Source organism: Trematomus bernacchii, unplaced genomic scaffold, assembly GCF_902827165.1.
Source record: "Trematomus bernacchii unplaced genomic scaffold, fTreBer1.1, whole genome shotgun sequence".
Classification (NCBI taxonomy): Eukaryota; Metazoa; Chordata; class Actinopteri; order Perciformes; family Nototheniidae; genus Trematomus; species Trematomus bernacchii.
The window spans coordinates 417,766-444,703 of record NW_022987604.1 but is presented as its reverse complement, the minus strand read 5'-3'; the positions used below and the strand labels follow the sequence as shown (position 1 = coordinate 444,703).

At 40.0% G+C, this 26,938-nt stretch overlaps 1 protein-coding gene across 1 annotated transcript in view; it reads left to right on the top strand.

Annotated features, from left to right (window-relative positions):
- The first annotated feature begins 11,028 nt into the window (after window positions 1–11,028).
- The window catches only part of LOC117482643 (protein NLRC3-like), a 43,007-nt gene continuing 27,097 nt past the window's right edge, over window positions 11,029–26,938 (top strand). Inside the window, exons 1-6 of the mRNA XM_034130817.1 lie at window positions 11,029–11,119; window positions 21,329–21,484; window positions 23,309–23,413; window positions 24,484–24,551; window positions 24,699–26,177; window positions 26,277–26,601. Of these exons, the coding sequence (XP_033986708.1) occupies window positions 11,073–11,119; window positions 21,329–21,484; window positions 23,309–23,413; window positions 24,484–24,551; window positions 24,699–26,177; window positions 26,277–26,601 (2,180 nt within the window). The 5' untranslated portion in view covers window positions 11,029–11,072. The remainder of the gene's footprint in view (window positions 11,120–21,328; window positions 21,485–23,308; window positions 23,414–24,483; window positions 24,552–24,698; window positions 26,178–26,276; window positions 26,602–26,938) is intronic.

The following is a 26,938-nucleotide window of genomic DNA, read 5'->3' as shown; positions in this document are numbered from 1 at the left end:
GAGTATTCTAACGATGAATTCATTAATCGGATAATACATTATTTTGCTTTATTAAAAGAGCAATAGTAAATATAGAAAAGAGAAAATAAGACTGGCCTCTCAAAATGAACAACAAGAAAAATCCACATTGTTATTGTTTAAATTGCATACAATAATATTATGTCAAAGCTAGACCCATTTAGTGCATTAAGTTTTAAAGAACCCATTTTCTGAAATGCAAAAACTAATAATTATTGTTTTTTTATTTCAAATAACTTAAAAAAAAGAAAGGTATACGTCTTCTGGGCTACACATATAAGGGTACTATAATTGTAACTGATCACTGCACATCTGTATCGGCCCCGGTCTCACCTCTGTGCCACGCTGTCTGTCTGTTTGTCTGCTTGACTGAGTGCGTGTATGTCTGTCCCACTGCCCGATAATTTTTAGTAATCGAGTTACTTGAGGAATCATTTCAGCCATAGTACTAACCTCAAAGTCCTTGATCAAGGCACTCGCATCTTCTCCCAGATTCCAAAGGTACCGTACTTCAATCGATAGTGCTTGAGAAGTGACCCTTTCGCTGAAGCCACACATGTGCAGAGCTTACATTGCCATCCCATAAGCTGCAACCTAAAAAAGTGAGGATAAATAGTGTTATCACATGGAGCGAACAGACTGGTTTAATGCTACTTCCATTTACCTACATACTTTTTGGACTAATATGTTTTATCATACAGAGCTTTAAAAATGACACCCAATTATATTTACTCATTGATGCCAATAATTACATCTACTCCAAACTATAGTTAATGGAACATCTACCGTAATTGCACAATCATTTGGAAAACAGTCAATAAAAACGATTGAAGTTGCAGTGTTCAGAGCCAGGATCCTCAATTGCAGTAGACAATGCGGAAGTAAATGCTTAATATCCGTGACCCAATGTTTCAGGGATATAATTAGTAACAGTTTGTATTATCAAGTCCTAGATATTTGTATATAGTCACTGTTTATGTTTCTAACAAGTGCTTCCTGGCCTTTGCAATCAAACATGGTCAAAATCAAGGTGCAACTCATTTAGCTTATTCACCGATTTCTTAAACTTGTATAAAGCAAACTAATATGTTGGCACCGTTGTTTCAGTGTTTAATAAAATAATGAAATGTACCTCCTCTGTTTTGTTATCTTCGTTCGACTTCTCACCGTTAGCGCAGTCGGTGCTGTGAAACAAATATTGAAAATATTTAACATGCTTCACAAAAAAATTCAACTTTACTTGCTCTAGCCATCATCAAGTGTTCCCTCATAAATATGACAACAAATACGTTGGGCAGGTAGGCCACTCCTCTTAAGAAAATGCAATGCCTTATTATAATTAAGATGAAACAGTTTCATAAGCATATAGGCAAGACTAGTAACAGCTGCTGGGCCGCGGATGCAGTAGGCAGACGTTATCTGAAATCACTCGCACGATACAGTAATCACCCAAATAAACTAATAGCCACCTTACACAAACAAGGTGCATTTATCTTTGTATTATCCATACTTTTATCGGCGCTTCTACCAAAATCAACAATATAAGTAATACATTTACACAAACAACTAATAGTAGATTAACTACATTATTCAAAAATGTACAGTAACTTTGGATAATAACACGGGAGAAATAAACAGGGTGCTCTCTTTTCCTCTCTCCCTCTCCTGACAGCCCGTCAGTTTAGTCTCATGCAGCTCGCTAATCCAGTAATGAGTGACCCAAAAGTAAAGAATAAACATATTTATAACTAGGTCGGTTACTTCCAGAGGTAGATAAGATTGCTAAATGTGTTAGGTCTAACTTGAAGCGTGTGCTCTGCTCACCGGTCCCCTCACAGCGGCAGAGCTGCAGGTGATCATGCAGAGCTGCGTGTCTCAGTTTGCAGAACCTGATCACTCTCCCGATTATACTTCACTCGCGTTTATGTCCATATCGATCAGATCTAGCTAGTTTTAGTTAATGATATGACTGCCTCCTTATCAGGGATACCTAAACGATAAGCGTTGCTTAGTAACCGGGTGTGGCGGCAAAGCCCCCTTCACAGCCTGTTCAAGGCGAGACTGTTGCGCCGTTATTCCGGCATGGCGGGACATGCAGACACACATATTCGCCGGCGCTGTTGTGTTACACGTCAGGCCGGCATGCTGTCTAATATCACACACTGGGGCAGCATTATGCTGGCATTGTCTGGTTAAGTATTAAAAAGTTGACGTAATGGCGGATCTTCTTTACTACAGCATTTCTGAATAAGAGTGTAAAAGGGGCTTAAAACAAACAGCTAACTATGCTACATACAGACAGCTGGTTGATTAGGTACTTAAGACAACAACTGCGGACAAAGCAGGTGCTAATGTTTTACTCAAGTAAAACGTTAGCTTCACTTCACCTGGTTGACTGTGTCCACCATGCGTGTGTAGAAGCGGACAGAGAACTAGCTAGACCTATGACAGCATGGCTGCAAGTGTGACAGTATTTAGATAATTACACACCATAAAGTTGTATATGCACAAAGTCAGGGTCAATATTTCATTAACTTTTGCTAGCTGGCTACTTACCAGGATTTGCAGGGAGTTTTCCTGGTGGTTCTCGTTGTGGTGTTTCCTTGCTTGTTGCGGTTGCCACATGTGGCGCAGATAGAAAAGTAGATTTCCCATGAGCACACTGCATTTGCGCGCGATTGTTAATGGGGTCCACTCATGACATTTACGGGCCGTCTCCACGGCAGCGTTAAAAAAATCTTGGAGGTGGGCGTATCTGAAGCTTGAGAATTTTTTGCGAGCAACCAATCACATGAATCTCCCGCCCGCGACATACGAAGCAAAAAAGCCCGAAGTAAACTGGATATCAACTCCCCAAAACAGGCGAAAACCTACCACTGTCTCTGCCACCTCCCTCCATGCCTGGCTCCTCCGGTTTATATCCCGGTAGGTCTGGTCATAAAGCACCGGGTGATTGATTCGCTACCGCTAATTTCTCCTCCATTTTTTGGAATATGAGGAAATGACCTGCGGTATTTCTCTCCCAGCATACACGCCGTTTGATTGGCTAGAGCTTGAACTGTCAGATTTGCGTACACGGGATTTGATTGGCTGACGCTTCCACCTCAGCCTCAAAAGTTGAACATTGTTCAACTTTGGATCTTGAAAATCCTGAGAATCTCCGCTCGCCTGCCCACAATGCATTTCGGCGAAAGCGAAAAAAAGTGACGTCACCCCATTCAAAGTGAATGGGCAGAAGCGTTTCAAGATTTTTTAACGCTGCCGTGGAGACGGCCCGTTAGTGTAATTTACTCAATTTCTTAAGTTGTTGTTAAAGATGAAGAATATTGATTTGGAATGAGTAATAATTGCTGTTCCTGAAACTGATCAGTATAATTAGCCAATTCTCAAATATTTTGACTGAAATTTGCCAAAGATATTAAGGATATCTTAAAAATATAATTTGTTAGTCAAATACTCATTTATTTTCGTGTCATCAACTTAAATGATAGTAATAATTTAAGACAAAATTAACTGTTGGATTTGTAAGCATTTATTTTGGTATGTCCAACTCAAACAATTACTTTGGTGATATTTAGAGATTTTATTAAGGTAATATAGCTTTTTATTATTGTGATATCTACAAAGCCAATGATTTAGTTTTTAGAGTGTAGGTTGCATACCAACACAATTAGGAACATGCTCACATCTTACTATGTTGGTCTGAAGAGCTGAAGCATTCATACACAATGGATAAAAACTGTGTTGTCTCATTCTATATCCTGTGAGAAAATGATATACATTTAGCATTAAAAACTCAACATACTATTCCTACCCTGAGGAAGATATGAATAATCAACAGATTTGAATGGAATCTCTAACATTTTCATGTAGAATAAAGACAAAAGAGTGATTATACAAACTACATTTATTGAAATTTGAACCAGAAGATGAAGTCTCAAAGAATGTTTTAAATAAAAGGACATAAAACAAAAAGGTAGATAATAATAAAATCTATTAAATGTATATGTAAAGACATTTGGTCAAATTAAATGACACTGAGCAAGCGATAACAGCAACGCCCAGCATGGATGAAGATGGTTCAGGTCTTTCTTCATGCCCCCCCCCCCTCCGTGCTGTCCCCTCACAGGAAGTGGGAAATGGGAGAAGACCTCTGGACACCACGCTGTCTCAATGATCCACACTGTTAATATGAGAGGAACATAATTGTTTTAGGAAATGAAAAATATGAAGTTATCTATCAACAGGTCTCCATATAGAAAAAAAACAACTTAATTGTGCCATTAATTCAACATTTTTTTAAAAATAGAAGAAGAGAGCTTAAATCTGATACTTAGAACGAGTAGCCCATGTGTAGCATTTTGCAATGCATAGAAGAGAAGCCAAAGCTCAACATTTGTATGACAAATAAAACTCAGCTCAGGGGCATCATGGACGGTAGGTTTTCCTACAGAGAGAAGAAGTAAACTCAGCCTCCATTGATTTTCATATCAAATGAGCGTGTTAATAAAATAAGCTATCATGGCTTATACTTGCATATCTAAACAGAATCATGAAAGCATGTTGGTAGAGTCAGGCACACGAGTCTGTTTGTGTGTGTGTGCCGGTGTCTGAGCGCTCACGCACTGGTAGCTAAGTAGCTAACCCTGCTGTTAGGCTACTTAGCTAGCATTGTTATGGATCTCAAGTTAGCAAAAGCTAACTTTCATAGCACAGCTCTTCTTTACTTCTCACTTAACACAATAAAGAAACAGACCGTATAGTACAGCACAAACAACACAAATGATCAATACTTACATATATTTTCACTTGTAGTATTATAATAATTGAGATGCTGGTTCTTCTGGGGGTCTTCTGTCCATGCTCAGCTACCGCAGTTGCACTGTACAATCGCCGGAGGACTGGGCTGTCACTCAAAAACTGAGTAGCCAATGGGGACGCACCCCTGAAAGTCCCGCCCCCCTCGGATGTTTGTGTCAGAATCGAAAACAAAAAATGAAGGAGCGCGTGATGGGAATTATGGCTCTTTGAAGGGATCCGGATCTTATGGCTCCGTTCCTTTCAAAGAGCCGTTCAAAAGAGCCGTTTTTTTAAAGGGGGCGGGGTTACTAGGTTTATAATAATCACCAGGATAATGATTGACTGTATTGCCAGACCTAATGTCAATAATCTGCATTGTAAACATGACACAGGGTGGCGCCATATCCATGTCATTCATGTCAGTGAATGTACTACTTTGAATTTACCCTATGTATGTGTTAAGTAAATACATTTGCCTTGCCTTGCATGAAATTCACGCAACTCTTAATATTAGAACACTCCGCTTTATCACTGCCTGGGTTTTGGTTGAAGTGCATCCAAATGCTGCTGCGTTTTCGCGCTTGGCTCATTTTCCATCCGAAAAACACGTCATCTACCTGTCCTTTAGGCTACCACTTGTTATGACTTCTCTCTCTCGTGTATTCCCTTAAGACCCACCCCATCTCACTCCTCGTGCTGAAACCTACCAATCAGAGTAGGCGCGGGTCTTCACAGAATACGTTTGGGGAACAAAATCAAGCTTTTTAAAAGGCGAGTGGATTTTGACAGGCAGTGAGTGTGGACCAACGATTGAACAATAAAAAGAACGGCTCTCACCAAGTACGACTCGGTTCCCTTCCTTCGTACCAAAGAGCCGTTCAAAAGAATCGGCTCGTTCGTGACCGACACATCACTAGCGCAAACGAGAGAGCTGCAGCGAGAGCAAAGGTCTGATCATTGAGAAAGAAGGAAAGAGAACAAAAATATGTTAAAACAAAGAAAAAAAGACTTATAGTTGACATGATTACACAAATGGTTTGTTTACAACTTATAGTTTTATTTTTTTAATTAATTTTGCTTGACTCGGTTGTTTTTTCTCTTAAACTCTTAGTTTTGCTTGATTCTGAGAAAGTGTTGCTTTATCTTTATGACACAAAACTAATCCAATCCAATCCTCTATTCAAAAATATAATTCAGTGTCCATCGAAATGAAAATAATTAAAAAGTTCATGCTGGACTCAAACCCGAGTCCCAACAGCAAAAATCACTCGAGTCCTGCGCGTTATGAGTGAGCCACGGATCAATACGACATCTTCATTCATCACAGCTGAATTTCACACATTAACATTGTTAAAAGATTCAGAAAAATGCAACCCAACCATCATTTATAATGTGAGCGAATTTATGTACACTTTAAGCCATATAATATAAATATTATAGTAGGCATTTGCTTATAAATAGTATACTGACTGAGGTCTGTATCAAGCCTCATTAAGACCCACCGAGATCAGATATCCTAGTTTATCAGCCTGCCAGTCCACATTATGTTGTGATAAGTGGTAATTTTACATATAAATGTATTCCAGTGCACACATTAAGTTCAAATATGCAAATCAGGCCATGTGTTTCGTTATGTAGTTATAATCATCACCGACGATCATATGAATATTACCAAGTTATACAGAAATAGATCAAACATATGAGAACAAAGACCACAAAGATAAAAGCATAAAACATGTTCACAACAGTGTGAAAAAGTGATTTGTGTTTCTAGTTCTCAACGTATGTGAGTGCCCTTGTCATTTGGTGTCGCTGTATCGATGCATAACAAAACTTAACCAAGTAAACAGTCACATCTTATCTGGAAAAGTGCTGCAAAGTGCAGAATACCATTTTGATAAGGGATACATGTGTATAGTCTTTAATATTAAACATGATCGCTGGTAGATAGCCACAGAAGTCGTATCACAGTTTAACCAGAGCGGATCACAGCTCCACAGCTGAAGACTTCTCCACGCTGCTTTCAAACTGTGAGTAAACTACGTGTGCTTCACTTGGAGGCTGTCTGAAGGTGTACACAGGTCTCAGATTATTTTTCTGACGACTTTTTACATTTTCCAAACAGGCTGGTTACTTTAGTTTGAATGTGTGTTTGGTGGTGTGATCATTATTATTTAGAGTCATTGCTTGCCTATTGATTTGAACACGATCCGTGTATCCATCATTTCCTGGTCTTCTCTAAAGAAGAGGGACCAATGAAAACTTTGTCATGTTGCCGTTGTTCAGCATGGAAACATTCATTAGCTAACAATGACATTATTGTTCTATTAATATAAAGGGAGGTCAGGTACTCTTTAAAACAGCTGCTAGTTATGGGTACTTTTTACTTAAGTACATTTCAAAGCCCTTACTTCTTTACTTTTACTTGAGTAAAGAAGTTTAGTCAGTACTTCTACTTTTACCAGAGTATTTTTAAACACGAGTATCTGTACTTCTACTTGAGTAAAGGTGTGTGTACTCTTGCTCTCTGTGCTTTTATCCAAAGCGACAGGATGTGGGCAAACCCACGACATGCTGACTGCAGTAATCAGAAGTTCAGCGCACTCCCTCACTGAGCCACAGCCTCCTATGATAGTTACATGAGCAACCTGTGAGAAGTCTGACTTATGTGTTGTATTGAAACCAAAGTTTGTCATTATGATATTTTTTATTAAATTGTAATGTAAATATATATACAATGGATTCTACAATATAGAATCCATTGTTTTCCGACCCCTACGACACCCACTTTGATATGGTGATAACAGAGCTTTACTTTCTAAGATATACGTGAACCTTTCTGTAACCATTCTTTCCATGATTTTGCACAAATGAGATGTCAGGGCAATAGGTCTGTAGCTGGATGGATCTGAAGGGTCTTTCCCTGGCTTTAGGATTGGCACTATTATTGCTTGTTTCCACACTGATGGAAGTGGAGGCGTGTGGTGCAGTGGGTTGTGCGTTGGTGTTGGGATCAGGGGGTCACAGGTTCAAACCCCACTGCAGTCAGTATTGAGTATGTAAGTCGCTTTGGATAAAAGCATCTAACAAGTGACATGTAATGTAATGTAAAGTTGACCAGTATCCCACACCCTGTTAAACAATCTTAACACAAAGGCTAGAGAGTTATCTGTCATGTGTTCCAACATTTTATAACAAACACCATCTTTCCCAGGAGTGGTTTGGCGAGCACTAGTAATTGCTCTTCTCAACTCAAACATACTAAAATGCAGGTCTAATTGATCCCCTAACGCAGGGGTGTCAAACTCAATTTCATCACGGGCCACATCAGCATTATGGTTGCACTCAAAGGGCCGGTTGTAACTTTAAGACTATATAAAAAGACATATATAAATATTGAATATAATAATGTATTATATTACATTATTGCCTCTGCATTGGATTATTATCGGATAGGGTAATAACTTCATAATTAACTACGTCTGAAAGCAGAAGTCTAGGGCAAATAATTGCAAGTCTCTTCAGTAAGAATGTCACAATATGATTTTAAAAGAAAAGCCACATTAAAAGAAAAAAAGAAGTGACATTTTGAAAAAGAGAAGTGACATTTTGAAAAAAAAATCTATTCATGAGAAAAAGGCACATTTTAAGAAAAAAGGCATATTTGGACAAAAAAAGTCAAATTCTGAGAAAAAATGCATACTGAAAAAGTTAAATTTGAGATGCATTGTGGGACATGTCGTTTATGGGCAACGTGCTTCTGTAAAGTAGCATGTAACCGTATAATAAACATATTTTATTCTTTGCAAGCTCTTGTGGGGCCACATAAAATGAAGTCGCGGGCCAGATATGGCCCCCGGGCCTTGAGTTTGACACCCCTGCCCTAACGCTTCTACTCTATCCAATATGCTCGGGTTTTCCATTAGTCTATTATTTTTGCACTGCCTGGCTTCCTCTGTAAGGTTATCTGAACTATGAACTTTTCCTAAATGTTTGAGCTAGGACCTTTCCTAAGTTTGTGACAGCCATATTGTCCCCTCTGCTCAAAACTGGTAACTCATAATTTATTCGAATTCCCCCCCATTCTCCTAATCATGCCCCAAACATCTGCAAGCTGTACTTCTCTTCCAATACTATTGCAATATTGCCTCCAAAAGTGCGTTTTTGCGTTCTTATTGTTCTCCTTACTATAGCCTGGGCCCTTTTATACTGATTCAAAGCTTCCTGAGAATGGAGTTTTTTGAGTTGCCTGAATGCTTTATTTCTGTCTTTAATGGATTTGTTAGATTCACCATTCCACCAGGGTACACTCTTGGTACGCCTAGCTCCTGCAATTTCCGGAATTGTTTCCTCAGCTGAATGAATGATAACCTTAACCAGCTCATCATTTAATTTATTTATATCATCATCATTTTCCTCTTTAAAGGTAGGGTAGGTAAGTTTGAGAAACCAGCTCGAGTGCGCTAGAATTTGAAAATACACAACCGGAGAAAATCTGCCCCTCCTCCAACACACACGAACGCGCACATGACCAATGAGGGCACGAGATAAGTTTGTGCCCCGATGGAAGGCTGACAGGCAGGTTGGCCATCCAATCATTTTAGCCGAGCCGGCTAAAATGATTGGTTGTGCTTTTTACAGTACTACGGCTTCCACAGATGACATTTTTTAATGGATTTTTTGTCAAAGCACTTAAGATATTCATTGCTATCGGGATGTTAAGAGCATTCCATGGAATATAACAAAAAGTGTCTCTCGAGCCGGTTTCTCAAACTTACCTACCCTACCTTTAAGTGTTTCACATCTATTCGTACTTACAACTTGGAAGGCATCCCAATTAGCCTTTCCCAATTTCCATCTAGGAATTTTCTTTTCCTTTTCAAAACTTATGTTGGTCCCAACTTTAGTCATTACCGGATAATGATCGCTGCACTGTAGCATGCTTTACCACATTCCATGTACTTATACCTGCTATAGCACTAGATGTCAGGTCGAATACTGTTTCTATATTCTTTGTGCAATTATATCGTGTTCCTTCCCCAGTGTTAATACACACTAGCCCGTGGTCATCTATAAATTCCTCAACTACTGCACCATTTGCATCTGTGCTACTGCTTCTCCATAGCCAGTTATGTGAATTAAAATCCCCACACCATATTACTTTGTCTTGCAGTGAACCCCCAGCATCCTCTAATATACTTAGATTTAATTTCCCACATGGATTATAATAATTAACTATATCTATAGGTCCTCTATCATTCCATACCCTTATAACTATTGCTTCATGATCTGTACTTACATGCATAACTTTGTAACTTATACCACTCTGTATGAATGTTGCAACTCCTCCCCCTCTGCCAGAGTCAGAGGGGGTTGTGGTTTCAGCCATGTTTCCTGAATACAAAGTACATTAGGTTTCTCTCCCAGATTGTCAATATCTTTTTTGAACTCTTGTCCATTTGCAATTAAACTTCTAGCATTCCACTGCAGTACAATTAACACCATCAGGATGATCCAGGCCATGTCTGAGATTGTTGGACGTCATCATTTAGGATATCTTTCACATGTTCCCAGTGCAACCCTTTCACATCACTTCTCAGCTGATTTGACAATTATTTAGATTATTTCATTCCGGCTTGTAGTCTGCGCTCAACAGTTGATAATCTCTGCCATAAACAGTACAAACTCTCTTTTACTCACTATCAGAGTGTCCTCCTTCAACTTAACACAGTTGTGGACTTTTTCTGTTTCTTTGCTCTTATTGTTGTTTTGCATTGTAACCTGCGTTCCTCCTGAAACTTTCTTTGCTGCCTCTGCATAGCTAACTTCCTGCGTCACCCTGACTCACTGCACCTCTTCTGCTTTCTTGCTAACCTCACATCCACGGTACGCTGAGCTATGCTCCCCTCCACAATTGCAACATTTCAGCTTTGTCCCTTCTTCACATATGAGAATAACTGACGTAGCAGGGAATTGTAAAGAGGATTATTTCAGCCAATCAGAGGTGGAAGAAGTACTCAGATCTGAGTAGGCCTACTTCTACTTTTACTCAAGTACAAGATCTCAGTACTTCTACTTTTACTCAAGTACAAGACCTGAGTACTTCTACTTTTACTCAAGTACAGGATCTGAGTACTTCTACTTTACTCAAGTACAAGATCTGTGTACTTCTACTTTTACTCAAGTAGAAGATCTGTGTACTTCTCCTCTGCTGATAAACAGAGGGAGGAGCTGCAGAGAGGGAAGTGGAAGTGATGAAGCCAGACTCCATTTTACACTTCGACAGAGCAGGAGCAACAGGGTGAGTGTTGGTTAAAACCAGGCTCTGCTGGGTTTTTAATACATTATTATTACTCTGTTATACTGTAGGCTTATGTCACAAAAAACATTTTTTACAGACTTGACAAAAAATCAGCAACGTAGAGTCAAGTGTGACTTTTTCAAATGTATTTAACTTTTTCATTTCCTGCCTGGACCGACAATATTTTCACGGACCGGCCTTCAAAGTATGGGGGGATAAAGGGCTGTACAGATGGAGCGTCTTATTTAGGACAGTTTGAAACGCGAGGGTCGTGGTTGGCTCGTGCACGGTCCGTGATCGGCCCGTGAAAGGTTCGTGATGAAGAGCCGGCCCCCAGTCTGACTTGATACCGCCCCCGTGATAAATACATTTAATTATTGTGAAGCCAGCTGCAATGGATCATTGATCCACCAGGGGGTGCAGTGGGGTTCCACACTGGAGCTCATGTGAAATCAACTTCGATACAGTAAGCTGGATGTACAGTATGTCTGGTACTACTGTATAGCGGATCTTTGTTAAGATCCATATGTCACGGATAGGATCATAGTCTGTGCTAAATAAGGCATGTAATCATTTACAAAACATCACCATGTTGTTATTTAACAAAATAATGTTGTTTAGTCGAAAAAAACGAACGAGAGGAAATGCAGCCGGCTCTCCCGATTTTTAATCCTAATTTAATCATCATCTTCACCACGATCATTTATGTTTATGTTCGCCGAATTGGCATGAAATCACTGACAAATATGAATATTCTGTATTCAACTTCATTGAAACGATCAGGATCACTGGATGTTATTTTTCCCCACAATGACCAAGTCACTGCAAATTATCCCGCTTATTACATGGCCACATTCTCAACAAAGTAACGACATGACTCCCAATCTTAATTGAAATGCTTTTATGGATTTAGAAAATGTTTTTATTGATTTAAAAAATAGTTGTATGTATTGATTTAAATTGACATGCATCCGCTAAGAGAAATAGTCACTAGACACTTGACACAGTGGCTTTTGGCAAAGCAGAAAAAGAACACTCAAACCGAGAGATGAGTTATTATTACAACGTGACTTCACTATTATTTAACAACTGTTTTTATTGGGTTCTTTTATTTGGGGTTAAGTATAGGTGAATTGCACTTTTTATTTAATGCTTTATAACAGCTGTAATAGTTCGTTTAGAAATCCTAGAAACACTTTTACGGCAGCTCTCATTTACGGTAACTCCTTCTGACGTCATAGCTACCCACGTATGAATATGAAACTTTTATTTCCAAAATCACACGATAAATACATTTGTGAAGCTTGCAAAGGGAAGATGACAAGCACCTCTCACTCGCAATCTGCTCTTCCACAGCGCCGCCCCCCTCCCTCCGGCTGAAATTATGAATGTACAGTAAGGCATATAGTAATCATAGATAACACGGCAGGGTCCGTTACAGTTTGTTTTCATCTGATTTCAAATAAACAAAGTCTTGGCTTTCAGAATATTAAACTTGTTTCGGCAAATTTAGATGATAAATACAACTATGAAGCTTGTAACGGCATAATTACAAGCGGAGAACGGAGTAATTTAATGTTACAGCGGGCATAACAACAGCCGGTGTTTATTTTATTATTATATATAGTCGTTATTCATTTGTTTTAAAGCTCAATAAGGAAGATTTAAACTTTCACACAGGTTGACCGGCGAAAAACTCTGCCCGGTTCCCTCGGCCCCCACCACGTTGAATAAACAGAAGGCTGCTTTTGTGGAGGAAGTTACAGCGCTACGTACAGGCTCGGCATATGTACTGCAGCTTTTTCCAGCGGTATCCATACATCTCTTAATTTTGACCTCAAAGTGCACCAGATTGATGCATTTAACTTCAATATAAAGAAAAACATCTTCTGTTGTAACAACAATAACATTATAAATAGTAACATAGCTGAACATGGTATTGCACATTTAGCTTTCAGTGTTACTGACCTGAGATGTTTTTATTACATGAATTAAGGTGACTGAGGCTTTTTAACATAGACTTTTCAGTGTCCCACATACCGTTCACCATCCCCCACCCCCCTACTGTATGTTGATTTTTGACTTTGTTTGCCTACATGTAAATGGGTGGCATTTAGTACCTACCCCCCTCTGAGTGAATACCTGTTGACTTCTCATCTTGTCACAAACTTGTGTCAATGGAGAGGCAAGAGGAGGACGCTGACTTGGGAGCAAAAAGCATTGCTTTGGTTTTCTTACTGTTCAATAGCAGTTTGGAATCAAGAAGTGCATGCTGCAGCGTGATACAATCTGATTTTAAATTGGAAACGGCCATCTGCAGTGTGACTAAGCATGACATTCCTAACTCAGGGTAGCCGCCTATGGTTTGCACGCTACCTCGGCTCCTGCTGAGGTGTGGTGTCACAGCGCTGTATTTATGCTGATGTGCCATCTCCCAACGCCCCTGTGGAAAATGACCAAGAACTCAGAAAATACAGAATAACCTCGGAATGTTAGGCCTCATTCAGAAATGTACGAATGTTAAAACACAGGCAGTGAGTGGGTTGTAAGGAGCAGAAGATTGGGTCAGTGTTGGCAGAGCGTCTCCCCATCCCATTCAAATTCAAATTCTTGAGTGAAAGAGCCTACAGTACATGTAAATAGATAGCATTTCCTATGCGCATTTGAAAATAATTAGTACCCCCCTCTGAGTGACTACGTGTTGAGTTCACATCACCATTCTCCCATATGCTACAAATGGCTGTCTAGCCCTGTTTGTTTTTTTGACCTTTCAGATGTTGTTGTATAGCAGTGTTAATTTCGTCAACGAAAACTATGACGAAAAATGTTCGTCAACGACCTTTTTTACATGACTAAGACGAGACGATGACGAGCTAAAAATAGATTCTTGATAACGAAAATTTGACGAAATGTATATTTAGTTTTCGTTGACGAGACGAGACGGGACTAAGGTGTTAATGGTGGACTATCGGACATTAAAAATGCAGGGTATTTCCCCCCCAAGTGTCTTGTCTGTCAAAATGCATCTTACATTTCTAACTTGCAATATCATTATTTCCGCTCTCTTCACTCCAGAAGAGCGATCTCCCTTTCTCTCTGTGTGCGGGCAGAGATCTGCCGGGGACGGAGCGTTCAGAGAGTATAGAGACACTCTACAAGACTCGATGTGGACAAAGCTCGTTTGCCATGTGTTCGCGTTAGCGCGTTGATACGAGTAGAGTAGTCTGTCCAAACAGTCGGCCAAAAGGCGTCATATTCAGTCGGAGAAATGCACAATTTTCGACTTCCTTAACTCGTAGCTCTGTTGCCCCAATTACGAGTAACGTTATCACATCAGGTGTGCAGAGGTGGGAGAAGTACTCAGATCTTGTAGCTAAGTAAAAAAATACCATAGTGTAGGAAGAGTTCCTGAAGTCAAAGTATGATCATCAAAATATATTTAAAGTAGCGACAGTAAAAGTAGTCATTGTGCAGATTGGTCCATTTCAGAATAATATATATGATATGTTTTATAATGATTGATCATTAAAGTGTTCTCAACGCTAGTAAAGGTGCAGCTAGTTTGAAGGACTTTGTATACTGCTTGTGAATTTACTAAAGTCTGAGTTAACACTTGATTATATTTCACATCATTCATCCACATCTGTAAAGTAACTAAAGGTATTAAATACATGTAGTGGAGTAGAAGTACACCATTTAACTATGAACTGTAGTGGAGTAGAAGTACACAGTAGCAAAACATTTAAATACTCCAGTAAAGTAAAAGTACCTCAACATTTTACTCAAGTACAGTACAATATTTTAACATAATTATATATATTTCATTTATTTCACATTTAAATAAAGCAATTAAGTCGGTTAACAATTTGTTAGTTTTTTCCTTTAAAAAATAACAAAAGTAAATACAAGAATACCGTTAAAGTACCGGATCGATAAGCAGTATCGATAAGACTAGTAGTACCGTAGAAAACCTTAACGATACCCAGCCCAAGATATTACACAAGTAAAGTGTTAAGAGAGTGAAATGTTGCTTTACTAATTTCAACACTTGATGCTGTCACCTTGATTACAATGTCAGAAACCTGTATTTGCCTAACTGAATTGGTTTAAAGAGAGAAAACATTTTGACTAAAAGTTGACTAAAATGTAATTTTTCATCAACTAAAACTAGACTAAAACGTTTTGAGTTTTTGTCGACTAAAACTAGACTAAAACTATGAAGGATAGAAATGACTAAAATGTGACTAAAACTAATAACCATTTCCGTCTAAAGACTAAGACTAACGGACCGTCCACACAGCAGCGTTAAAAAATCTTGAAACGTTTCTGCCCATTCACTTTGAATGGGGTGACGTCACTTTGCCTCACTTTTCGCCGAACTGCATTGTGGGCAGGCGAGCGGAGATTTTCAGGATTTTCAGGATTCAAAGTTGAGCAATGTTCAACTTTTGAAGCTGAGGTGGAGGCGTCAGCCAATCAAATCCCGTGTATGCAAATCTGACAGTTCAAGTGCTAGCCAATCAAACCGCGTGTATGCTGGGAGAGACATACCGCAGGTCATTTCCTCATATTCCAAAAAATGGAGGAGAAATTAGCGGTAGGGAATCACCGGTGCTTTATGACCAGTCCTTATTTACCTACCGGGATATAAACCGGAGGAGCCAGGCATGGAGGGAGGTGGCAGAGACAGTGGTAGGTTTTCGCCTGTTTGGGGAGTTTATATCCAGTTTACTTCGGGCTTTTTTGCTTCGTATGTCGGGGGCGGGAGATTTATGTGATTGGTTGTTGGTGCCTTGCTCGCAAAAAATCCTCAAGCTTCAGATACGCCCACCTCCAAGATTTTTTTAACGCTGCTGTGTGGACGGGCCGTAAGACTAATGGCGCAGTTCCACTACAGCGCGGAGCTCGCTTTAAGCGTGCCGTGTCGTGCCGTGCCCGTTTTTGGTTGCGCTTCCACTAGGCCTAGTTCCGGCCCGGCCCGGCCCGGGGCCACTTTTTCACGTCTTTTCTGGCCCGAGAAAATTGTGGTTCTATCGAGGCCAACAAACAGGGCTGAGTCGGGCTGAGTATGCTAAACTAGAGAGAGGAGCGCTGGCAAGGGGGCTACAACTACAACAAGATGGACATATTTGACCGTGATTTAATTGTAATACACGTTTCAAAATGATGCCGAAGTAACAACATACTGATACCGGTTAGTAAAAACCATGAATTAATGCTTTGTCAAGTCTGCAGACAGACGGCAGGCGAAAAACCTTTTAAAATTCGTGTTTTTCTAGATGGAGATTGGCTAAGCTAACGCAGTATATGCTCCGACCGTCCACACTCACAACAACGGCCTATACAGACATAAATAAAGCAGCGACTGTATTCGCCATGACACAGGCAGTCTGTGGTGTGTACTTGTTTAACTTTTGTCGAGTTTCTGAACATATATAAGGAGCTGTGAGCTCTGAGTGCTAACAGCTAACGGCTGTGTTGTGTTTCTGGAGTTCTCATTGAAGATGACGTCACGGCTCCGCCTACACTGCGTTACTATAGTAACTACCCCAGTTCCTAAACTGTAATGGAAGCGCAGCATGAAGTGAGTCGGCCCTGTTAAGGCCAAGCCGTACCGAGCCGTACTGAGCGTGGCCGAGGCCGACCGTGTAGTGGAAATGTGCCATAAATCAAAAACAGCTGCCAAAATTAACACTGTTGTATAGCCTCTGGCAGGGGTTAAATTGGGCCGGGGCTGTCCGGGGCTAAGCCCATAGGACGATGCTCTGATGTCATCACCCTCGCACATTTGTCATATGTTTACAAAAAACGATGTTAACGAGCGTCTAACTCTCTCCCCCCCCCCCCCCCATCGCACCTTCTAACAGAGCCCCCCCACATATCAAATCCCAATTTAACCCCTGGCCTCTGGAGCAGAAATGAAAGAGAAAAATGTTTACGTTTTGGTACGTTTTTAGGGAAATGTTGTAATATTGCAACGTTGGCCTTAGGTGGGAGCAGAATTTCTGTATTTCTACTCACATTGTCTGAATAAATATATTGAACAACTACATTTGCAGGATTGATTGCTTACTTAGCCCTATATCAGTATATAGCATGAATAATAATCACACATCACTCATATTTGTTATGAATAATCATTTATCATTTATTAAATAGTAAGTCGCTTTGGATAAAAGCGTCAGCAAAATGCAATTTATGAAAGCCTCACTCAGGATTTTTTTACCAAGTGTTTTTATTGCTCTTGGGGCATTAAAAACAAGATTTTAACTTTAGTTTTTTATATAATATCTGCCTTTTCTCTTTTGAAAAACTAAGTCTTAGTTTGGCCATAGTTTGGACTCTCATTTTTAATCACACACGTCTCCCCATCCCATTCAAATTCTTGACTGAGCCTATACTGTATGCATTTGAAAATAAATAGTAGCTACAGTACCCCCCTCTGAGTGAATACCTGTTGACTTCACATCTTGTACACATTTAATTAGGAGCAAAAACACACACTTCAAGTCAGATCATCACCCTTAGCTATTTTAATTACCTCTCAAACAACCTAAACTAGTTATAAATGTTTATTTTTACTGTCGGCCGGGTCAGCTGCTGCATGAGACAGACACTGAAAAGTATTATCATCTGAAATTAATCATTATGTTATTAGTATTAAATATATATAAGTATTTTTACAGCTTGAATTTTTTTACCAAGTGTTTTTATTGCTCTTGGGGCATTAAAAACAAGATTTTAACTTTAGTTTTTTATATAATATCTGCATTTTCTCTTTTGAAAAACTAAGTCTTAGTTTGGTCATAGTTATTTAATATATAAAGACTATATATTATTGAATTACAAGATTAGATATACTTTATTTGATCTAAAATATTGATGTGTTCAAATGCTCTTCTAAACAAAACTGAAAGTCCATGAAAGTTGTCTTCCTGTTTTTGTGAAGGAAGCGCCATCTCCTGGTTAAATCCTGAAATTGAAAATCTGGCAACGCCCTCTTGGAAAATAGTGGGAGGGCTTAACATTCCCAGATACTGGTCTTTGGCAGGTAGCTGGCAGGTAGTAGGCAGGAAGCAGTAAGCTGGAGTCTGAAATAAGCTGCTCCATCTGTAGTACTGATGCTCCGGCACCGTTTTTGCGTGCTCAAATCAACTGTTGTGAACGTCCTTTGTTGAAAGTAGTTTAACTTTGGAGCAGCAACGCACACCGCTTGTGAAGTGACGACAAACACCGAATCACAGACAGCCGGAATATATCTTTCCTGACGGTACCAGGCCGCGGACCACTGCCTTATCACACGCTTTTATCCAGAGGTGGGAAGTAGTGGAGTACAAATACATCGTTAATCTCCTTAAAGGTGGGGTAGGTAATTTTGGAGAAACCAGCTCGAGTGCGCTAGAATTTGAAAATACACAACCGGAAAAAATCTGCCACTTCCTTACAGAGCCCCTCCAACACACACGAACGCGCACATGACCAATGAGGGCACGAGATAAGTTTGTGCACAGATGAAAGGCTGACAGGCAGGTAGGCCATCCAGTTATTTTAGCCGGCCCGGCTAAAATGATTGGTCGTGCTTTTTACAGTACTACGGCTTCCACAGATGACATTTTTTTATGGATTTTTTGTAAAAGCACTTAAGATATTCATTGCTATCGGGATGTTAAGAGCATTCCATGGAATATAAGAAAAAGTGTATCTCGAGCCGGTTTCTCAAACTTACCTACCCCACCTTTAAGTACATTTTTCTGGTATCAGTACTTTACTCCACTACTTATTTTTCTGACGACTTTTTACTTTTACTTCTTACATTTTGAACAAAAATACCTGTACTTTCTACTTCTTACATTTTGAACACAAATACCTGTACTTTCTACTTCTTACATTTTCCAAACAGGCTGGTTCCTTTAGTTTGAATGTGTGTTTGGTGGCGTGATCATTATTATTTAGAGTCATTGCGTGCCTATTGATTTGAACACGATCCGTGTATCCATAATTTCCTGGTCTTCTCTAAAGAAGAGGGACCAATAAAAACTTTGTCATGTTGCCGTTGTTCAGCATGGAAACATTCATTAGCTAACAATGACATTATTGTTCTATTCATATAAAGGGAGGTCAGGTACTCTTTAAATCAGCTGCTAGTTATGGGTACTTTTTACTTATTTCAAAGCACATACTTCTTTACTTTTACTTTAGTAAAGAAGTTTAGTCAGTACTTCTACTTTTACCAGAGTATTTTTAAACACGAGTATCTGTACTTCTACTTGAGTAAAGGATGTGTGTACTTTTTCCCTCTCTGCTTTTATCCAAAGCGACAGGATGTGGGCAAACCCACGACATGCTGACTGCAGTAATCAGATGTTCAGCGCACTACCTCACTGAGCCACAGCCTCCTATGATAGTTACATGAGCAACCTGTGAGAAGTCTGATTTATGTGTTGTATTGAAACCAAAGTGTGTCATTATGATGTTTTTTATTAACCTGTTAAGCCCTGAGCCTGTTTTTCAGGTCTCAGGCTCGAAAATCACATTCCCAGAACAAATGACTATATTTTCACTTTTAAAAAGGGGTAAATTAATAATCTTTTTTCTCAAAGCAATGATAAACCTGTGAGTTGGATGTAGAGAAGTCAGAATCAATATAGATTTTCTTATTTTAAGTAAATTCAGATTGAACATATTAATAAAATGTAAATTATAGTGTCCGTCCAAAAAACAACAACATTACTTATAGTGAAAACCATCCTTGAAAGATGGGATCGTAGACTAAAAGCTTTAGGAATCCAAACTATAACATATAATAAGTACCCTGTATCAAGATTGATGCAAAACAAGTGACATTTGATCTTTTTAGAGAGGTTTCGAAAACAAATCTCTTTTTAACCGTTAGAGCCAACAGAATCGAGGGGAAGTTCCTAAAATCCATCTAAACATTACCCATTGGTGAATAGAGTGATACGTATCCAGAATGCCCCGGAACAGGAAGCTGTCATACACTCTGGTTGCTATCATTAGCAGCTAATATGAAAAGTCAGTTTTTAACATAAAAATGGAATGATGGATTATCAGTAATCATTTCTAAGTGACACAGACACATTGGATTAACCTATGGATTAACCTTCAGCCGTGTTTTTTTTATCGTTTTAATGACATTGTACACGACTTTTGATCAGAAAACAACACAGGTAAGACGTTTTTAGCGGTTTTGGCTACCTAAAGCTATTTATTTGTGTTGTTGTTTGTTGTCGTTTCGCTGCGAGTTCTAATCGCTCAGTGATGAGACTTATATATCTGGAATCTGTGGAATCTCACGATGCTAATCGATGTCTTGTATGTGCATATACGATCAGTAATAAGGGTATTTTTACCGAGTTCTGTGCTAAGTGCGTAAGCATTTTTTCGCTCAGGGCTAATTCAGAGGCTCGGCATTAGACTTGCGCTTTGTTTCGGTAAAAATGGTTCATATCTTCAGTTAGCTGAGTTTCTAACGGTTACGTGAGTATGACACATTAATAGGTTTTTAAATATTAAGAAGCCCTTTTAAGTGTCGTGAAAGAACACCCCGCAGGCCCCCGATTAGGGTCTTCTCGGGCTTAACAAGTTAAATTGTAATGTAAAATGATGTGTATTTTTAAACACGAGTATCTGTATTTCTACTTGAGTAAAGGATGTGTGTACTTTTGCAATCTCTGCTTTTATCCAGAGCGACAGTATGTGGGCAAACCCACGACATGCTGACTGCAGTAATCAGAAGTTCAGCGCACTCCCTCACTGAGCCACAGCCTCCTATGATAGTTACATGAGCAACCTGTGAGAAGTCTGACTTATGTGTTGTATTGAAACCAAGGTTTGTCATTATGATGTTTTTTATTCAATTGTAATGTAAAATTGTGTGTGTGTGTGTGTGTGTGTGTGTGTGTGTGTGTGTGTGTGTGTGTGTGGTGTGTGTGTGTGTGTGTGTGTGTGTGTGTGTGTGTGTGTGTGTGTGTGTGTGTGTGTGTGTGTGTGTGTGGTTGTGTGTGTGATGTGTGTGTGTGTGTGTGTGTGTGTGTGTGTGTGTGTGTGTGTGTGTGTGTGTGTGTGTGTGTGTGTGTGTGTGTGTGTGTGTGTGTGTGTGTGTGTGTGTGTGTGTGTGTGTGTGTGTGTGTGTGTGTGTGTGTGTGTGTGTGTGTGTGTGTGTGTGTGTGTGTGTGTGTGTCTGTGCAGTGTTACTGGTGTATCTGTCAGACTGGAGAAGATGAGTGATTCAAAATATGAGAAGGAGGACACATCTTCCGTCCCCAGCTCTCTGTCTCTGAAGAGTGACGGGTCTAAAGGCACATTTCTGGACTTCAGGGATCAACCTGGACCCTCAGAAACAAAGTGAGAGTCTGTTTCTCCTGTGAACTGACCTGAAGAGGATTCAGTGTTTATGTTATCTGATCATGTAAACTGTTATTTCGTAACTACATGAGCGCAGTACAGAAACAAAGAAGAAGAAAGTTAAACCCTTGTGGTGTGGGTCAGAACCATCTTTTTGAATAGATTTTTTTCAGATGGAAAATAACAAGAGTAAGAACTTGGTGGGCAGGATGTTGTTAACCCTTTAACTGCCAGCGCCACCATTTGGTAGAGCACATTTTGTGTCTTGATATCTTGTTGAAAAAAAATAAAGAAGTTGAACTCCATCTGATTCAGCCAGCTCTACCATCTGGTTGACGTGTTATGCACAAAACAACCTCTAGATGTCACTGTGGTTTGAACAGAAAGCCCTTCAGCTAGCTTCAACTGAGGAAGTTGGCATGCTAAAAATCACTGCTGAAGAAATCACTATTTTTGGTCAACTTATGTAAGGTAACCATATCAATTTTGACATATTTTAGTGTCAGAGCACTTACTGAACACATTTAGATAACTTGATGCACAAAAAAAGTTTTAACAAGGGTGTAATTATTTTTTGGAAAATATGCTCAACCAATCGGTCGAATTGGCTTTTTATGGTAAACTAGCAATATTACTTTTAGAGTTTTAGAGATGTTTTCCAATAAAATATGGTAAATAAATGGCTAGATTCACGGTAATATTACTAAATCTAGTACTGCCTTATTAGTCTCAGAGTGAAAGAGTGATAATAATTTATATAGCACCTTTCATGCATGGCATTCAGCCCAAAGTTGCACACAGATGAGCAAGTTAGGCCAACACAGGATGTAGACATTTGCTGTTAAGCCAGTGGTTTCTTATTAGGCCAATTCAGCATATACAGTAAGATGAGCAAGTATTTTTTTTATTATGAAAAACCCTTAACATTACTTTTTTCCATTTTTCTTTTTTTACAATTATAATTTATTATCTTTTATGAATATATCTGGTTGTATATATTGCTCATTTTCCATAAAAGAAACAAATGTATTTCAGTTTGTGTTTTATTTTCTTTCTTTTTCTTTAACCTTTATTTAACCAGATAAAAAACATTGAGATAAAATCTAATTTTCAATGCTGACCTGGCCAAGAAGGCAGCAACGTTACACATAACACATAACACAAACATATAAAATACAGAGAACATAACTAAGAAAACAAAAGACGAAAAAGCAGTGACTACATATTTGAGTTTGATGCATACAAATACTGTACTGTATATGATGATTGTTGAAAATGCACTTTTACCATAAAAGGCCAGCTTGACCAGTTGGTAGAGGCTCATAAAAACAAAACTGTGTGGTCAGTCAAAAAAATTAAAATTGTTTGTGGCCCATTTGATAAAAAAATGCAAACAAATAATTTTTCCATAGCTTTTTTCTTGATCCGGCAGTTAAAGGGTTTTAATGGTGTCCAATAAGTTTGAGATCACTGAGACTGATGTAAACTATCTAAACACTCAGGGAGAAGCATACAGTAAAGAAACGCAGTAGAGAAAAGTAAAGAAGATCTTCTTCCTTGGTTCCTTGGCTTCATCAGCGACAGAAAATAAACTACTTTAGTGAAATCATTCTGACACTCGGAATGTAGGACTTTGTGTTAAGTTAAGTGAATAAAATACAAACATGTCAAACTATTGATCCTCACAAATGAATTGTAAAGACTGAAACCTGCAAGCATGACTCAAAAACAGAAAGTTCAGAGCAAGTCCAAAAATCTTTAATCAGGTTCAGCTGCTCTTTTCAAAATCCAATGATGTGTGTAAAACATTTTCTGTTTCTGCAGACGGAGAGCAGAGTCTCCAGTCCCCAGCTGTCTGTCTCTGAAGAGTGACCAGTCTACAGGCAGACTTCTGGACTTCAGGGATCAACCTGGACCCTCAGAAACAAAGTGAGAGTCTGTTTCTCCTGTGAACTCAAACTCAACTTGATGTTTGACCCAGTTTGTGTGTACAGAGAGATCGAAATACCGTTTCCCACAATCCCGAATATAAAAACAAATATATAAAAATTAGGGATGCCAGAAACTGACCATGATCAAATTCGAAAATCGGACAGCCCTGGCGAATATTAATCGATACATTTTTTTCTTCCCACCTTATTTGCGGGTGGATTCGCCTACTGTATACCGCTATGCCACGAGCCGGCCCTGTACCCGCGTATAGCCGCAACTTGAAAATGTCAACTTGATCGAGATATTTGTGTGACGCTCTGACGCACAAACCTGTCAGTGTTGAGATTCTGCTACTGTCGTCACTGACGTGCTGACGTGCTGACGTGCTGTCGTCACTGACATGCTGACGTGCTGACGTGCTGACCTGCTGACGTTGAATCAGTAAAGGAAAACATCAGCAGCCAGAGCTTTACAGTACCTCATATTAATTCAGTGTTTTTAATGTATGTGTATGAACCATAGACTCTGTATGGTACACACAACAGACCTCACTGCTTCCCCTAGCGGGCTGTCCTCTACAGTCTATGGCTGTCCTTTGCGTCCGCAAACACCCTCACCCGTCTTTACCTCCGAGCCCGTCTGGTTCAGCATTATTCCCGAGGGGGAGCAGGGCTTTGTGGACCAGACTGAGCGAGTATTTGTGTGGCTACTGTGTTTGGTGTTTTGAAAGTTTCTACGTGATCCACGATGTACAATAGATGAAGACGAGATGCAAATGATCATGAATAGCCCTTAATGTCTTAATGTAACAATCCTCATACTGGTGTGTTGGGTATGGAACGGGATTTCTAAATATCTAAATTTATATTGTGTATCGCGATACAGGTTCAAAATATTGCAATATTATTTTAAGGCCGTATCGCCCAGCCCTAGTTTTGATGACGTGGAGTTGCTATATACGATGAACTTGCTGTGTCCAACTTTGAATTATGTTATGAATCCAGACAGGAAGATGTTTTTATTATGTACATATACCTGCGCTATAAAGGATGTGTTCATCTCAACAGAGGGAAGAGGAACAAATCCAGATCAAGAGCTGGAGTGCAGAGAGACAGTGAGACCAGCACTGTTCAAAGTAAGTCTAAATATCTGTCTGCTGGGGTCTTCATGTCTGAAAACAGGATTCTTCCTGGTTTATTTGTTACAGCAAAGACACATTCATTCTGAACCCTTTTATTTATTTGTTTTATTTGTATTACTCACACGTTTCCTTCTCCTTCAGCAGATAGTGGTCTGCAGGAGGTTTTAGATGAACATCGGATCAGTCTGGGGAGGAGATGTGAACATGTGACTGAAGGAACTGATGAAAGTGAAACCCTCCTCAACAGCATCTTCACTGAGCTCTACATCACACAAGGCCTGAGTGAAGAGGTTAATACCCAACATGAGGTGAGGCAGCTGGAGACAGCTTCCAAGAAAAAGCCCCTCCATGAAACTCCAATCAAGTGCCAGGACATCTTTAAAGCCTTACCTGACCAACAGACTCTCATCAGAGCGGTCCTGACCAACGGTATCGCTGGAGTTGGAAAAACCTTCTCAGTGCAGAAGTTCACTCTGGACTGGGCCGAGGGTTTGGAAAACCAAGATGTCAGTCTGGTGATCCCGCTCTCCTTCAGGGAGATGAACCTGATCAAAGATGAGCAGTACAGTCTTCTCAGGCTGCTCCATGTTTTCCATCCGACCTTACAGAAGGTCACAGCAGAGCAGCTGGCTGTCTGTAAAGTGCTGTTCATCTTTGACGGCCTGGATGAAAGCAGACTTTCTCTGGACTTCAGAAACAATGAGGTTGTGTCTGATGTCTCACAGCAGTCCTCAGTCAACGTGCTGCTGACAAACCTCATCAGGGGGAAGCTGCTTCCCTCGGCTCTCGTCTGGATAACTTCCAGACCTGCAGCATCCAATCAGATCCCTCCTGAGTGTGTGGACAGGGTAACAGAAGTACGAGGCTTCACTGACGCCCAGAAGGAGGAGTACTTCAGGAGGAGATCGAGTGATGAAGACCGGTCCAGCAGAATCATCTCTCACATCAAGAGCTCCAGGAGCCTCCACATCATGTGTCTGATCCCAGTCTTCTGCTGGATCACTGCTGCAGTTCTGGACCACATGTTGACTACAGACCAGCTAGGACAGCTGCCCAAGACCCTCACTGACATGTACTCACACTTCCTGCTGGTCCTGACAAAGAGGAAGAAGCAGAAGTATGGTGAGGGACATGAGACGAGTCCACAGCAGCTGACGAAGGCTGACAGGGAGGTTCTTCTGAAGCTGGGGAGGCTGGCGTTTGAACATCTGGAGAAAGGAGACATCATGTTCTACCAAGAAGACCTGCAGCGCTGTGGTCTTGATACCACCGAGGCCTTGGTGCACTCAGGAGTTTGTACACAGATCTTCAAAAGAGAGAGAGTGATCTTCCAGAAAACAGTCTACTGCTTTGTTCATCTGAGCATTCAGGAGTTTCTGGCTGCAGTCTACATGCTGCACTGTTACACCAACAGGAACACAGAGGTACTGAAGGACTTCCTGCAGGGAGACTATAGCAACAGGTATAACAGTGATCAGGATTATCCATCCCTGGATGTCTTCCTGGAGGGAGCCATGGAGAAATCCCTCAGAAGTGAAAATGGCCACCTGGACCTGTTTGTCCGCTTTCTCCATGGCCTCTCTCTGGAGTCCAACCAGAGACTGTTAGGAGGCCTGCTGGGTCGCACAGACAACAGACCAACATTCATCCAGAGAGCCATCAGAGGCCTGCTGGGTCGCACAGACAACCGTCCAGAAACCATCCAGAGAGCCCTCAGAGGCCAGCCGGGTCACACGGACAACCGTCCAGAAACCATCCAGAGAGCCATCAACAACCTGAAGAAGGCAAGAAATCGTGAAATCTCTCTTGACAGGAGCATCAACATCTTCCACTGTCTGACAGAGATGAAGGACCACTCAGTCCATCAGGAGATCACAGATTTACTGAAGTCAGAGAACCGATCAGGGATCTACTTGTCTTCTCTAGCCTACATGCTGCAGATGTCAGAGGAGGTTCTAGATGAGTTGGACCACGAGAAGTACGAAACATCAGAGGAGGGACGACGGAGACTGATTCCAGCTTTGAGGAACTGCAGCAAGGCTGTGTGAGTCCAGATGTGATTAACTTTATAAACTAATGTAGATATTAAGTTTTGTTTTCGAATAAACACTATACAACTTTTTGCTGTTTCAAATACTGTGACAGCAACATTTAATTATTCTAATAATTAAAAATATTTCAGTTCTTTCTTTTCTTCATTTTTCTTAAGGACTTATGATTTATCACAGCAACATGTGATCACAACATACAGCAGTATTTCACAGATATCAGTGAATGCAGTAAAGTTATTATTACATTACTGCAGTTTCTTAATAGTTAAATCAGACACAGAGTAATATCTGATTTATGTTGACTCTTTTAAAACAAGACCTACATAATCC